The 13835-nt window shown below is 46.2% G+C and overlaps 1 protein-coding gene across 1 annotated transcript; it reads right to left on the minus strand.

Annotated features, from left to right (window-relative positions):
• Positions 1 to 11378: 11378 nt before the first annotated feature.
• On the minus strand, positions 11379 to 12836 carry LOC308432661 (sperm motility kinase Z-like; the record flags this gene model as incomplete). Its single annotated transcript, XM_080932433.1, has 1 exon — positions 11379 to 12836. The coding sequence occupies one exon, from the start codon at positions 12834 to 12836 to the stop codon at positions 11379 to 11381; it is 1458 nt and encodes a 485-aa protein (XP_080788559.1).
• Between the last annotated feature and the right edge of the window lie 999 nt (positions 12837 to 13835).

Consider the following 13835-nt stretch of genomic DNA (forward strand, 5'->3'; position numbering starts at 1 on the left):
GTGAGAGGCAAAATTTTCCATCAGGTAGAAGCCATTTCAATGGTATGAGGATGTGAAAGAGGTGATCAGAGATGAAGCAACACATTTGGTACTATCAGAGCCGCAATCTTGCAAGAGAGCTGCAACTCAGGAAAGAAAAGGCCAACCCTGGGTCCCTGTCCAGGAGTCAGATAGTTTTGATGGGTTTGGAGTACAAGTCAAACAGGATCAAAGAATGAGACCTCCATCTGTTCTTGGTTGCCATGGGGGAGGCACAGGGACCAATATAGTTCATCACAGTGGAGGGGCCTGAGGCCTGAGCATAGGATGATGTCAGAAGTGGGGTAGATGTGTAGAGCAGAGGGTGGCTACAAAGCCCACTTCACTGTGTAGTCTACACGAGCCTGCAGCAGCGCCTTATTGCCCTGAGTCTGAGAATCCAAGAGAAAGTGGTGGCTCCCCCCAGTTAGCATGGCTCAGCAGATTTGCATTGGGTCGCTGGTCTTTGTAAAAATTCTCAATGCTCTGAGGCTCTGTAGAGGAGAGAGGTTCAATGACCATGTCAATGGCAACCAGCTGGTCTGAGTAGTTACTCAACTGTGTCAGTTCAGACTAGAGTTTAGCCTGTGGGCTTGAGTCCAGCATGCACACACACTCACACACACACTCAAACACTCACACACACATTCACACACATTCACACACATGTCTCTGTTACAGGTAGAGCTAACTGTAAACTAAAGTTTGGATCACCTGGGAGATGGGTTTCTGAGTGTGTCTCCTGTGTGTGTGGGTAATGTTGATTGTTAATTGAAGTGGGAAGAACCATCCACTATGGGCAGCATTTCCTTAAGGGTGCCAAGAGTAGGGTTGTCCCCTCTTCACAAATAAACAGATGGGAGGACACACTGGTTTGAGATTTATGCACCTGGCTGCTGGACAGGCTCTGAGCGGCCATCTCTGAGCCATGAAAAAACTACCTCACCTAGGACTTGTCATAATCCGATGGAATCCTGGGAAATCACTGGTGGAATATTCCAGTCTTTACCCATGAGGACAGTTTTCATTTCAGGTCTGGTTCATTGAAGGAACCTCTACAGGGTGGAACAGGCACCGAGGTAGGTTCTCACAGAACAACCCTAGTATCCCTTTAAGGTTCCTGCAACATAAGCAACTCTGCCTCCTGGAATCTCCCTTCATCTGCCCTTGGTTCCGACAGGAGAGGCACAGGGGCTTCTTTCGAATGCAGTAATGAACAGCCTAGTCTCAGGTTCAAATTTCAGAAACCTATTAGCTTGTTGACCTTTAACAAGTCACAAGGCCTTTTGCCCTTCAATTTTCTTATGTATGAAATGGGAATAATGGCAGACCCCAGAGATGATGACAGGGAGGAATGAGCGTTTCTTCAAAGAATGAAAATTATTTGATGCTCATCATCATCCTTTTGTGTCTCATTTTGGGTCCTGAATAGGTCCTGAAATTTACAACATTGCTTCCTCCCATCTCTCACTGCAGTCAACTCAGTGTTATTACATTATCCCAGTTATTTGCTCAGTCAGCATTTGCACCGCAAATCATTTTGCTGACACTGTAGAAGCCAATGGCTGGAAGTGAGGAGTGGGGCTCATGCGATCCTGAGCCTCAGAGACTCTCCTCTTATCGGCTTCATAATAGCCTTTGCGCAGTAGCTCCCCGGTTTCTTTTTGCAGAGCTGTTGCAAAGTTCTTAGTTCGAGGGGTGTTGAGAGAATGCCTTGGTAAGAACTGAGCAAACAAAACACGAGCTTGATCATTTATCACCTCGGTGGTAACAAGATGAATTTCTGTTTTCAACAGGAACATTAGGAAGGATGGCTGGGTTTGGACGGCATGAAAAATTGTGGCAGCATGAAAGAGAGACAATTCTATATATAAAGGGAAGTCGCAGGCTGGGAAATATACCTTAAAACGGAAAAGTGGGTATTGCCTTTAAGGTGACCAAAAATGAAATAACAAGGGGATTGTGTCAAAAAGAGCCACGGGTATGTGCTGTCTGAACTGTGCAGGATGCGTGCCCACAGACAAAGCTGTTAAGAAGGCCACTGTAGAGGCTGCTTCAGTCAGGGGCATAATCTGAAGCAAGTGTCTTTGGTTCTTATGTGCTTTCCAAACTCTGGGTCAAGCTGCATTACTGCATGGGCTGTACCATTTGTAGCAAGGAAGTCAGGAGTCGCTCCCATGAAACCCGGAAGATCTGGACATTCACACCACGATTCAGATGACCATATTTAGGGTAATAAATATCAGTTATAAAGATGACATTTTAAATCTTAAAAACTTTGAGAGAGAGAGAGAGAGAGAGAGAGAGAGAGAGAGAGAGAGTGTGCTCGCGCGTGCACGTGTGTCAGTTTACACCTTGCAAAAGTCAGTTTTCTTCCTCTACGAGGGTCCTAGGGCTTGAATTGAGGGTCTCAGATTGTCAAATTTGGTCGCAAATGCATTTGTTGTGGAGCCATCTTGCTAGCCCAAGGCTGGTGTTTTAAAGATATTTTTGTTGCACTAAGAATATTGTTTTAAAAAAAGATTTACTTTTCCTATTCTTAATCATATGTCTGTGTGATTCTGTGTGCTGGAGAGTGCCCATGGAGGTCAGGGTTTTCCTATCCCTTGGAGCTGAAGTCCCAGGCAGTTATGAGCTGCCCAGTGTAGGTACTAGGAACTGCACTCATGTCCTCAGAAGAGCAGTAAATGCTCTCAACTGAAGAATCATCTCTCCTGGCCCAGAATGTTTTATATCATGATCTAATACATGTATACCTTGAAATAGTTTTACACACACTCACACACACACACACAGACACACACACATACACACACACAGTGAGTGTGAGAGGGAGATAGAGACAGAGATAGGCAGAGACAAACAGAAAGAAACAGAGATATAAATAGACAGAGACAGGAACAGAAAAAGAGAGGCAGAGGAAGAGAGAGGGGAGATTTATTGAGTGCATAAGGCCCTACAGTCCTATCTAAATTTTCTTTGTAATTCTGGTAATTCATTGCATAGTGAACTAATTGGAGGGACACATATTCAGCACAGTGCAGTCCATTCTCATAGGTCATTAGCTGACTGTCACTTGCAACTTTAAAAATAAGAGATTTTCTTTCTCTCTCTCTCTCTTTTTTTTCCTCTCTTCTGTTTCTTAAAGACTAGATCATACTCCGTGTTCTTGAACAAACAGAGATCTGCCTACCTCTGCCTCCCAATACTGACATTAAAGGTGTGTGCCACCATCTCTGTCTAAAAGTGGGGCTCTGAAATATACATTATTAGAAATCAGATAGGATTGAAAACCATTTCTAAAACATAAAAAATCTGTATCAACATTGATAATAATTTCTATTGATTAAATTAGCAATGTCGATGTGAGCATCTAAAACCAATGACAATATTGTGAAGATGTGTTGTCATTAATGTGATTTTATTTGTGTGTGTTTATGTTGCAAATAAATCCCAGTGATTCGTGTGTCGATATTGCCAAGCATAACTTATGGCAGATTACTGGTGTATTTGAGAAGTAATTTGGTACTCCATTTTGGATGCCATGCAAATGCTCATACCCAAGTGTAATTCTACATCTGGGAATTTGTCCCAGTGAAGCAATCCAGTAAAATAGGAACATCTCTCACAGTCTTTTATATCAGCAGTTAAACAGGGAATGACAAGAAACCTTCTAAATAGCCAAGAATAGCATAATATTTAAGTAAACACACTACATCAACTCAAAATATTTTGTTACCCAGTTGAGAAATTATGATGAGTATCCAGCAACATGAGAAAATGTTTATGCTAATCAATGCAGACTCTGAAAACAAACCCTTGTGTGCTCTAGCTATTGCGGATGTTTAAGAAATGTCCTTAAAAGTCGGTGGCATGACTGCAGTGTGACAGCCTGGTCTGGACCTGCCAGGCTGGACTTAGCTAGGGATGGAGTCACTGGAAGCTTCATCCAGGCCAGTTCTATCATGTGTCCAGCGGTGGGTACTGGCCTCAGATGATACCCTGGCTAACTGTTGACTTGGACCCTCTGAGGACATCATGGATGGGCTCCAAGGGCAGAAGTCTCTGGAGAGCCAGGCAGAAAACGATTCAGCTCATGCAACCCAAACTTGACAGTTATACAGGCCTATCTCCCTCTGTCCAGTGAAAGTCACCAAGCCTCGTCTGGTTGTTAGGACAAAGGGAAAACAACAGCATTCTATGACGAAGAGTGACATTTTCCAGAAGAGACACAGCACTCGGTAGTTGTGGCTATTTGCAGAAAGTAAAATATAATGCAACATGTACTGATTGTAGCCATATAAAAATTATAAAAGTGTCAGTGCCAGGACGGTGAGAAACAATCATTTAGTTTACTTTTTTAATTGTTACTGTGTTGAGCATGATGTTTTGGTCAAGGAGCAGAAATGTATTAATATAATTGTATCAGCAAGAACTTAGGCTGACAGAGCTTTGGGAATTATTTCTAGGGTGACCCCAGCTTTCTTTCGACCTTCACTTACACAATGACATGGGTCTTTCTGTTGGTAGTGTTCAGTCTAGGGCACTGGTAACCTCCCACACATTTTTGAAACATAGACCAAGGTGAAAGACCCTCATTTGAGGACCTTTAACTTAGGAGACCCCAGGACCCAAGAATCAGCCGAGACCACTGGATGCAAGTCGCAAGAGGGTTTTATTGGTCACAGTCGTCCGTGGGCGACAGCCTATTTAGAAGACTGGCGTGGAGACTAAGGGACAGTTTCTTTTTTATAGGGTTTGGGGGGCAGAAGTGAGGTACAGAAGCGGAAGCATAGTAACAGGGTTTTAATTGGCTAGTTTAAATGTGGCCAGGGAGTGAGCCCAAAAATATGGCTCTAAGGACACGGCTCCTGGTACCAGCCGGGGCTGCAACTCCAGAGAATAGTTGCTTTGGGCTTATCTAAGTGTGGGAACTGTGGCAGAAATATGGTTCCAAGGACACAACTCCTGGTACTAGCTGGGGCTGCAGCTTTCCAGGATAGTTGCTTTGGGCTTATCTGAGTGTCTTCCTTTCTTTGTCTATTGTAAGCTGGCCTCCCACTGGTATCTTGCTTGGCCACCTGGGACCCTGACCTAGCCTGCCCTGTGTGTACACAGCCTTACAGAATTGGCATTTATTGTTGGTATGCGGGGGTTCCCCCATTTTCTCTTCTGCATTAAGGGAAATCTGTCACTTATTTTGCATCAGGGTACCTCTGTATCCTGCTGTTGTAGTCTTTGGTAGTGCTGTTCAGTCAGGGCCAGTACCTAGACAACAGAAATTCTTTTCCTGACAAATTGCAGTGGTCAGTTGATGATACAGGGCCCACACGTTAGAATCATGAGTAGGATCACTATGGGTCCTATCAGGGAGGAGAGCAGGGGGGTCAACCAAGGGGACTTAGAAAACCAGCTTTCGAACCACCCTTGATGGTTTTCAAACAGTTTCTGCTTCTGGTTTAGTCGTTCTCTGAGTTTGGTCATACTATCTCTGCCTTCTGACATGAGTAGCCCCCTTCTCCACTATATTTCTCCTTGTATTTGGCCCGTAGGAAAGGCATAGTGGCTGTCAGTGTAGACATTGAGTCTCTTCCCTTTTGCCATCCAGAGTGCCTGGGTCAGGGCTATTAGTTCGGCGCCTTGTACATAAGTTCCTGCCGGGAGGCACTTGACCATACTACCTGGTCTGAGGTGGTGATGGTGGCTCCAGCCTTCCATTCTCCATTGACAAGGTAACTGCTGCCATCAGTGTACCAGGTGAAGTTGGCACTCGTCATTGGTTGGTCCATGAAGTCTGGTCTGGTTCCATGCAATTCTGCCAGGATCTGTTGCCAGTCGTGGGGCTCTGCTCCTCCGGGGAGGAGAGTAGAGTTGCCGGGTTTAGGGCAACAACGTGCCCGAACTGCACCCTGTCGGCATTAAGCAGGAGGACCTGATAATGAGTCATCCTGGTGTTAGATAGCCACAGGTCGGGCGGCTGTTTGACCAGAGCCTTCAACTCGTGTGGGGCCAAGATTGTCAGAGGCTGTCCCAAAGTTAGTTTGCTGGCGTCTTTGATGAGCACTGCTATGGCAGCAACCATCCCGCAGCAAGGATGCCACCCAGAAGCTACAGGGTCTAATTTATTGGACCAGTAGGCAACTGGGCTTCCCCAGAGTCTCAATTTTTGAGTAAGGACTCCTTTTGCAAAGCCCTGGGTTTCATCCACGAATAGTTCAAAAGGCTTGGTCAGGTCTGGGAGCCCTAATGCTGGGGAGTAACCAGCCTTTTTGATATTATCAAAGGCCACTTGATATTCAGCTCCCCACTGAAAGAGCACCCCTTGTTTGGTCAGTGGATACAAAGGGGCTGCCATTTCAGAAAACCAGGGGATCCAGAGGCGACAGAACCCCACTGTCCCCAGAAACTCTCTTAATTGTCTAGGACTCTTGGTGGCGGGGATGCTGGCCACAGTCTGTTCACGAGCCTGTGTTAGCCATCTCTGTCCATTTTTTAATAGGTACCCAAGGTAGGTGAATTGGGTTCGACAGATCTGGGCCTTTTTGGTTGAGGCCCGATAGGCTAATCATCCTTAAAATTGCAGTAGAGACTCAGTTCCCTGAGTACACTCTTCCTGGGAGAGCACAGCTAACAAAAGATCATGGACATACTGAAGAAGGATGAGGGATGGGTGCTGTACCCGGAAGTCAGCCAAGTCCAGATGTAGGGCCATATCAAAAATAATGGGGCTGTTTTGAACACTTGGGGAAGTCTAGTCCAAGTTACCTGTCCTGAGATCCCCAGCTCCGGATCTTTAAACTCAAAGGCAAATATTGGCTGACTTTGGGGGCTCAATCAGAGGCAGAAAAAGGTATCTTTCAGGTCTAATACTGTGTACCATCGATGTGAGGGTGGCAGTGTGCTAAGCAAATTGTAGGGGTTTGGGGACCGTCGGGTGTATATCTTCGACCCTCTTGTTGACCTACCTCAAGTCTTGTACTGTTCGGTAATCCCCAGTCCCGGGCTTCTTTACTGTTAGAAGGGGTGTATTCCAGGGAGACCGGCAGGGCACTAGGATACCCTGATCTAACAGTCTCTTTATGTGAGGGCTAATTCCCAAGCGAGCCTCATGAGACATGGGGTACTGTTTGACTGAGACAAGAGTGGCTGACGTCTTAAGACCAATTACTAACGGGGGTTGCAATACAGCAAGTCCCATTCCCCCTGTCTCAGCCCAAGCTTGAGGGTACTTGCTTACCCAGTCCTGAAGATCAGGATTTGAGTTCTCCTTGGTGGCTTCAGGTTCATGGAGGCGATATTCATCCTCGAGATTTAAGGTGAGGACATGAGGAGGCCTCCCCTTGGGTCCAGTGATTGTTGCCCCTTCCCCTTTAAAGTAAATCTGGGCCTGTAATTTGGTTAGGAGGTCTCTCCCCAGCAGGGGATATGGGCAGTCAGGAACATGTAAAAAGGAATGTGTTACCTGCCCAGTGGCCAGCTCCACTCAGCAATCAGTAGTCCATCGGTAGGTCTTATCCTGGTAGCCCCCTAGACCCAGGATGTTCGGGGACTTAATGGCCCTGGGGTCTTGGCAAGAACTGAATGCTGGGCTCCGGTGTCTTACCAGAAAGTTGACAGGTTGCCCCCGACTCAAAGAATTATCCTGGGCTTGGGGATGTGGGGGCTCCTGGCCCTGACCTCCCTAGTCTTCATCTAACGCCAGGAGGGAAATCTGGGGTCGCTGCTTCCGGGGTTCCAGAGGCTTCTTGTTAGGGCATTCTCTGGCCCAATGTCCCTTCTTCTTACAGTAGGCACATTGGTCTTTAGTTTGGGTCGGATCTTCTCATCTCCTCTATTTCCCTTTCTCTCATTCTTCTGCATGGCAGTGACTAGCAACTTTCTCAGGCCCCTATTTCTCTTCTTGTCTCTCTCATCCCTTTGTCTACGTACTCTATCTTCTCTTTCTTCCGGCGTCTCTCCCTTGTTAAAGATTCTCTCTGCCTCTTTAAGCAAATCCTGCTCTGAGAATCCTTCAGATTGTCCAGTCTCTGCAACTTTACTCTAGTGTCTGGGGCCGATTGCCAAATGAATGACATTGACACACCAGTCTGCTGCCCTGGATCATCCGGGTCATAGGGAGTATATCTCCTCTAGGCCTCCTTAAGCTTTTCTAGAAACACTGAAGGTGTCTCATCTGGTCCCTGTAATACTTGCTTAACCTGGGCCAGCTTACAATATACAAAGAAAGGAAGACACTCAGATAAGCCCAGCTTTCATATATGCCACAGCCCCGACTGGTCCCAGGAGTTGTGTCCTTGGAGCCAGATTTCTGCCACAGTTCCCACACTTAGATAAGCTCAAAGCAACTATCCTTGGTAGCTGCAACCCTGGATGGTACCAGGAGCCGTGTCCTTAGAGCCATATTTTTGGGCTCTCTCCGTGGCCACTTTAAACTAGCCAATTAAAACCCTGTTACTATGCTTCTGCTTCTGTACCTCACTTCTGCCCCCCAAACCCTATAAAAAAGAAATTGTCCCTTGGTCCGTGCGCCAGTCTTCTGAATAGGCTGTCGCTCACAGGTATCTTGCTTGGCCACCTGGGACCCTGACCTAGCCTTCCCCGTGGGTGGACAACCTTACAGAAATAGCATTTATTGTTTCTAACAGGGGGTCTTTCAGCAGTAGAATACTGATCAGGAAGGTTGGGAGATATAACCATTAGCTCTAGGAGACCATGGAAGGCGAGAAAGAACAGTCCTCTATGAAGGGCAGGTCCCAGAAGCAGCAGGTCTCAGAGGCACAACTCCACAAGAGCCAGGCCCTCTGCTGCAGATGCATGTTGAGTTTTAGTGGGAGGAGCAGGAATGTGCTCCCAGCCTGAGCTGGAGCATCAAGTCCTGGGTGGTCCACTTCCGGAAGGTTTCCTGGGCAGCATCAGTCTTCCACCTTTCTTCTCTGACAAGCAGGATTGTGGCTCTGGAGTCTCTTTGCTTCCCCTGATGTCAGGTAGCCTGAGTATGAGGTCATCAGCCAGAAGCAAGAGCCATGGTGAGGAAGTTTGGGAGACAGGCATATCTGCTGACTGGTGGGGCTTCTGTGTGCCCTGGGGAGAGGAAAGGCCAATCAGTTAAGAGCTGTAAAACTCAAAGAGGAGAAGGTCAAAGGCATGGCAAGAGCATGTGGGGTGGTTTCAGTGCTGCCTCTGTGCCTTTCTTCTGTGAGGAAGAGGAAGCTGGGAGGGAGGGCTAGGGACTGTGCAGAGATTGCAGCTGAGGATTTGCCTGCATCCTGGTCTGGCAGCCAGGGGGTTGTTGCTGATCTCCACCTGCTGTTAGCTTCCTGGTCCTCATCAACTAGAATTCCCTGAGAGACTTTCAGATGATAGGAATATTCCCATGGGCAACCCTTCAACATTATTATTTTTTTACCTCCTTCCTAGCCAAAGGAGCATTCTAGGCGAGGAGAGACAAGCCTGTGACACTGCATTTCTTTCTGCAACTCTGTCCCACTAAGGAGTGGAACCCAATGCCCATGGGATCATGAAGCTCAGTGTCTTGTGGCTGCTGCTCTGAATGCAAGGAGGCAGAAGCCTGGGACACTTAGTGACTGTGATCTTACTGGCTGCTCTCAAGGCTGGTTCCTCGGGAACTTGGTTCTTTGTCACCCCCTCCCATGTCTGTCCTTGTTCCCACCACATAACTCATCTTCATCAGACCCAGGACCTCACCTCCCTAATCCTTATCCTCCTCCCTTGTCGCTCTGTGGTGAGCATTGTTATACTTTCTAATTGGAGTTCAACCACAAGCAAGAAGGCTTTGTAACAGCCTGGATACTGACCCGCAATCATTGTGATTTTAGTTGTGAATAAGAGTTTTGGATCTACTAGGAAAGATGGGCAGAAGGAACAGATTTAAGGAAAAATATCCTAAATCTATGGTATACAAATGCCTATCTCGGATGACTGGGGTAGATTGAGAGAATAATCGAATGTAAGGGTGTCACATCAGGAGGCATACGAACATGACACTAAAGACCCATGGGAACAGCCTATCGGGGCAGCCACACTGGGATCCAATTCACTTTCCACTTGAATGTGCTGAACTAGTAGAGATTTTGGCTTTCCCTTGCCACGTTTTTATATCATGGGAAAGACAAGAGTCGAATCTGCAGAAAATGGACCCTCTGGCTGAATCCAGAGACAACGATTTCACTCTTGGGTTGCTTTGCTCTGATTTTCTCCCTATTCTAGCAGTTAGAGGACCAGCCCAACCTCAAACACAGTCTTGTAAGACTGTGTGAAACACATATGCTTGGTTCTGAAGTTTATGGGGATGACTTGTTAGATGTCTGTTGGAATGACGGGAGCCAGGATCGCATGAGACAGGGAAACTGCTGAGAAAAATTCCTTCATCAGATTGCCTGTGGGCATGTTTGTGGGACATTTTATTGATTAATGATGGGATTTCCCAGGCATTTTACATAGTATCACCATCATATTTTGCTCCATATTCGATTTGGTAAGCTCTGAGTACTGATCAGTGGGGCAGGGGGGATAGGGGGAGGCAAAGAATCGGCTTTGATGAATGAGAGAGCAGAACGTTAAAGGGAAACCTGGATGGCCAGGACAGCAGTGCAATGCGGCTTTGCTGAGATGTTGGCCATGAGGGAAGAGAGAGGCACCACGGAGCTAAACTCTTCTCAAGAGCATTTCCTTGGTGGATCTCAGAGAAGCTTGGATTCAATGGTGGCAACAGTTGCTTCTTGTGCTGGAAGACACACTTGACCATGTGTAAGGATTTGCCAGGTGGTTCTGGCTGCCTGGAAGCTGAAGGGTCAAAGAGGGTCTAGAGAACAGCCATAGCTTGGGGCAGTGGGAGGCCAGGGGATTCTGTCATTGAAGGTTTAGCCTCCCCACTGGGCAGACCTCAGCACACTGGAGATGTTGAGACTGTGTGATGACAACCCATATCAATGCTAGGTGTGGTAAGACTCCACCTTGCATGACAAGTAAGACATGTGGGCTGCAGACAAAGGAAACCCAGAAGAGGAGTGGCCCAAGACCCTCTGCAGCCTGGATTATCCCAAATCCTGGTCTTGTGACAGTGAACTGAGCCATGTAAATAGCTTGGTTTGATTTGGTTTGGTTTGATTTGATTGGGCTTGTGTCCTGGTTCTATGCTCTTGGAGTAAGAAAGTATTGTATGTGTGTTTAATTGTACCGGCACTCACATCCCACATGATCTAGATACAACTAGATGTAACTCACTGTACCTCGAGAACTTCATCAGGAACTGTCTATATGTAAGACATTAGTAAAAAATAAACAAATCTACAGACGTACCTGAGCTATGCCTGTGCCTCCTGTCATCTGATGGTGCCCTCTCAGTTTTGGGGGCACACCTTTCTGTGAGGTGATACACAGCAGCACAGGGACCGGAAACATGCTCCAATTCTTTTCTTCCATTTTGCCCAGCCCCTGGGCTGCGGGGGGCTTGAAGTCCCACCTCTTTCTGGGCCACTTAAGGTCTTTTCTGCCAGGGAGTCAGTGGAACAGCTGGTGGTCGCTACATTCACTGTAGTGTCTCTTTGAAAGGACAGACAAGGGGCGGTCATGGACCGTTTGTAACTTCTGCCCTTAAGGGAAGAAGCATCTGTCTCACAGATTTGTCTTAGAGTATGTTGTTCAGGGGATCTGACTGAATTAAGTAAAGGTTCACTTGCCCTTCTCTTGAGAGGTAGAGGGAAAATGTCAGGGTCTGCTCTCGAAGGGAAAGGTGCCACCCCTGGCTTCATTATCTTTCTTTGGACACCACTAGCATCATTTTGAGATGCCTGACCTCTTAGGAGGAGGTATGTAGCCATAGTTTCGTCAAACATTTTGCATTTTAATGATTCTATGGTGTCCTTCAAGCAAAACCCAATCTTTTCCATGGCTACCATTATGTCACGGTCTGGGGAGCTGGTATCACCATTGGAAGGAAATGTTAAAGTCTTTTCTCCTTGAAGCCATGGGTGACTTAAGAGGTCTTGAGCACTTGGTCTCTGCCTTGAGTTTACTGTCAACAGCATGCCGATGATGCTCTGTATGTCTTTAGAGAGATAGGAAGGAAAATGGTACCTTCCCTGCAAGACTTTTTTACTCAGTTCCGAAAAGGTGGTCGCTCTATAAGGAGCAAGCCCAGTCACCATAAAATACAGAAGTACTCCCAAGGCCCACATGTCTACTTTGGGCCCATCATATGTGCGGCCAAGGAATATATCCGGAGGAATGGAATGCAAGGATCCAGAGAGCCTTTTCAGGTTTTGCCCAGGCAAGAATCTGGCAGCCAACCCGAAGTCAATGATCTTAACCTGGCCCCGCTCATCCACGATTATATTGTCAGGCTTCAGATCTCGGTGAATGATTCCATTGTCATGACAGTAGCATATGGCACTGAGCAGCTGGATAAATATGCTCCTAGCTTCATCTTCCTTCAGGTATCCGGCCCCCTGCACTCGATTAAACAACAACTTTCCCTGGGCCTCTTCCATAATTAGGTAAATGTTCTGTTTTGTTTCCATCACTTGTACAAGGGAAACAATATTTGGGTGGTTTAGCACCTTCATGATTTCGACTTCCGACACACTTAGTGCCTGCGCCGCCCCCCTCTCATGCTTCACCAGAGCCTTCACTGCAACCTGTGTGCCCGTGAGGCGGTGCAAGGAGAGCCTCAGTTCGTTATTGCCGCCCTGGCTCAGGTTCTTCAGGACGGTGTACTGCCTGGTGAACACCTCTTCATCGAACAAGCTGAAGGACTCTTCGCTGGGCTTTGACAAATTGTCCTCACTCTCAGTGGACATGGTGCCTAGCGACGAGACTGCCAAAGGAAGCGATGTGCTGGGGAGAAAGGAAACGGGAGATAAGGAAACATACAGAGACTAGAGGGAGGAAAGTACGGGAATCAGGGGGATGGAGAGGAAGAACAAAGGAAAAGGTGAAAATCACACAGACAAGCAGCTTTAACCCAGACCGCGATGGTACACACATAGAAACCCAAACTTGATCCCCAAACCAAGACCTAGCTCACAATTTAGTAAAATAGAAAGACCACAGCTCAGCAGTGTTGCGGATGCTATTTGATAAACTGAGAAGTGAGGAATAAGGAGGGAAATGAATGGAAGAAGAGATGATTGAGAAAAAAAATCTCAAAATAACACAAAAAATTTAAAACCAATACCCCAAACTAGACCAACTAATTAGAACAGCAAAGAAATCGAAGCAAAGCCAGGACCCCTCAAGAAATCAAAACAAAAGCAGAAGCAAAGAATACTCATTAATTAAATTGAAACAGAGAAGCAAAAGTTAAAAGCAAACCAGAGAAATAAAAAGAATTAGGAACCAGAACTGGTCACATCCAATTAGGCATAAACTCCAGAGGGCAATAACATTACCAGGACTCAATAATTATTTTGTAAAGGAAAAGATTAAATAACCTAAAATCAAAAAATATTTTAAAAATTTAAAATTTATGACAAGAATCCAAGTCAGATAAAACACACTAAACACCCAAGAAAAATAAAAGCAGAAGGAAAATAAGAATAGAAACAGAAAAACAAAGAGGTAAATTTAAATAAATTTAAATATAGAAACCCAAGTGTCCATGAGTTAGAAAGATGTCTCAGTGTAGAACCTGCTTTGAAGCCTGGGGTTCTGAATTAAACGCGAAGTACCACTACCCATCAAAAAATAAAACCAAAGACCTGCCCAAAGGAAACCAGCCTAATGTCATTAGTTTTAATCTCAGCCCAAGGCAGATCCTAGGGGCTCCCTGGCCAAAAGCCTAGCCTATGTGCCAAAAA

The sequence above is a fragment of the Micromys minutus genome (genome assembly GCF_963924665.1).
Source record: "Micromys minutus genome assembly, chromosome: 18".
Lineage (NCBI taxonomy): Eukaryota > Metazoa > Chordata > Mammalia > Rodentia > Muridae > Micromys > Micromys minutus.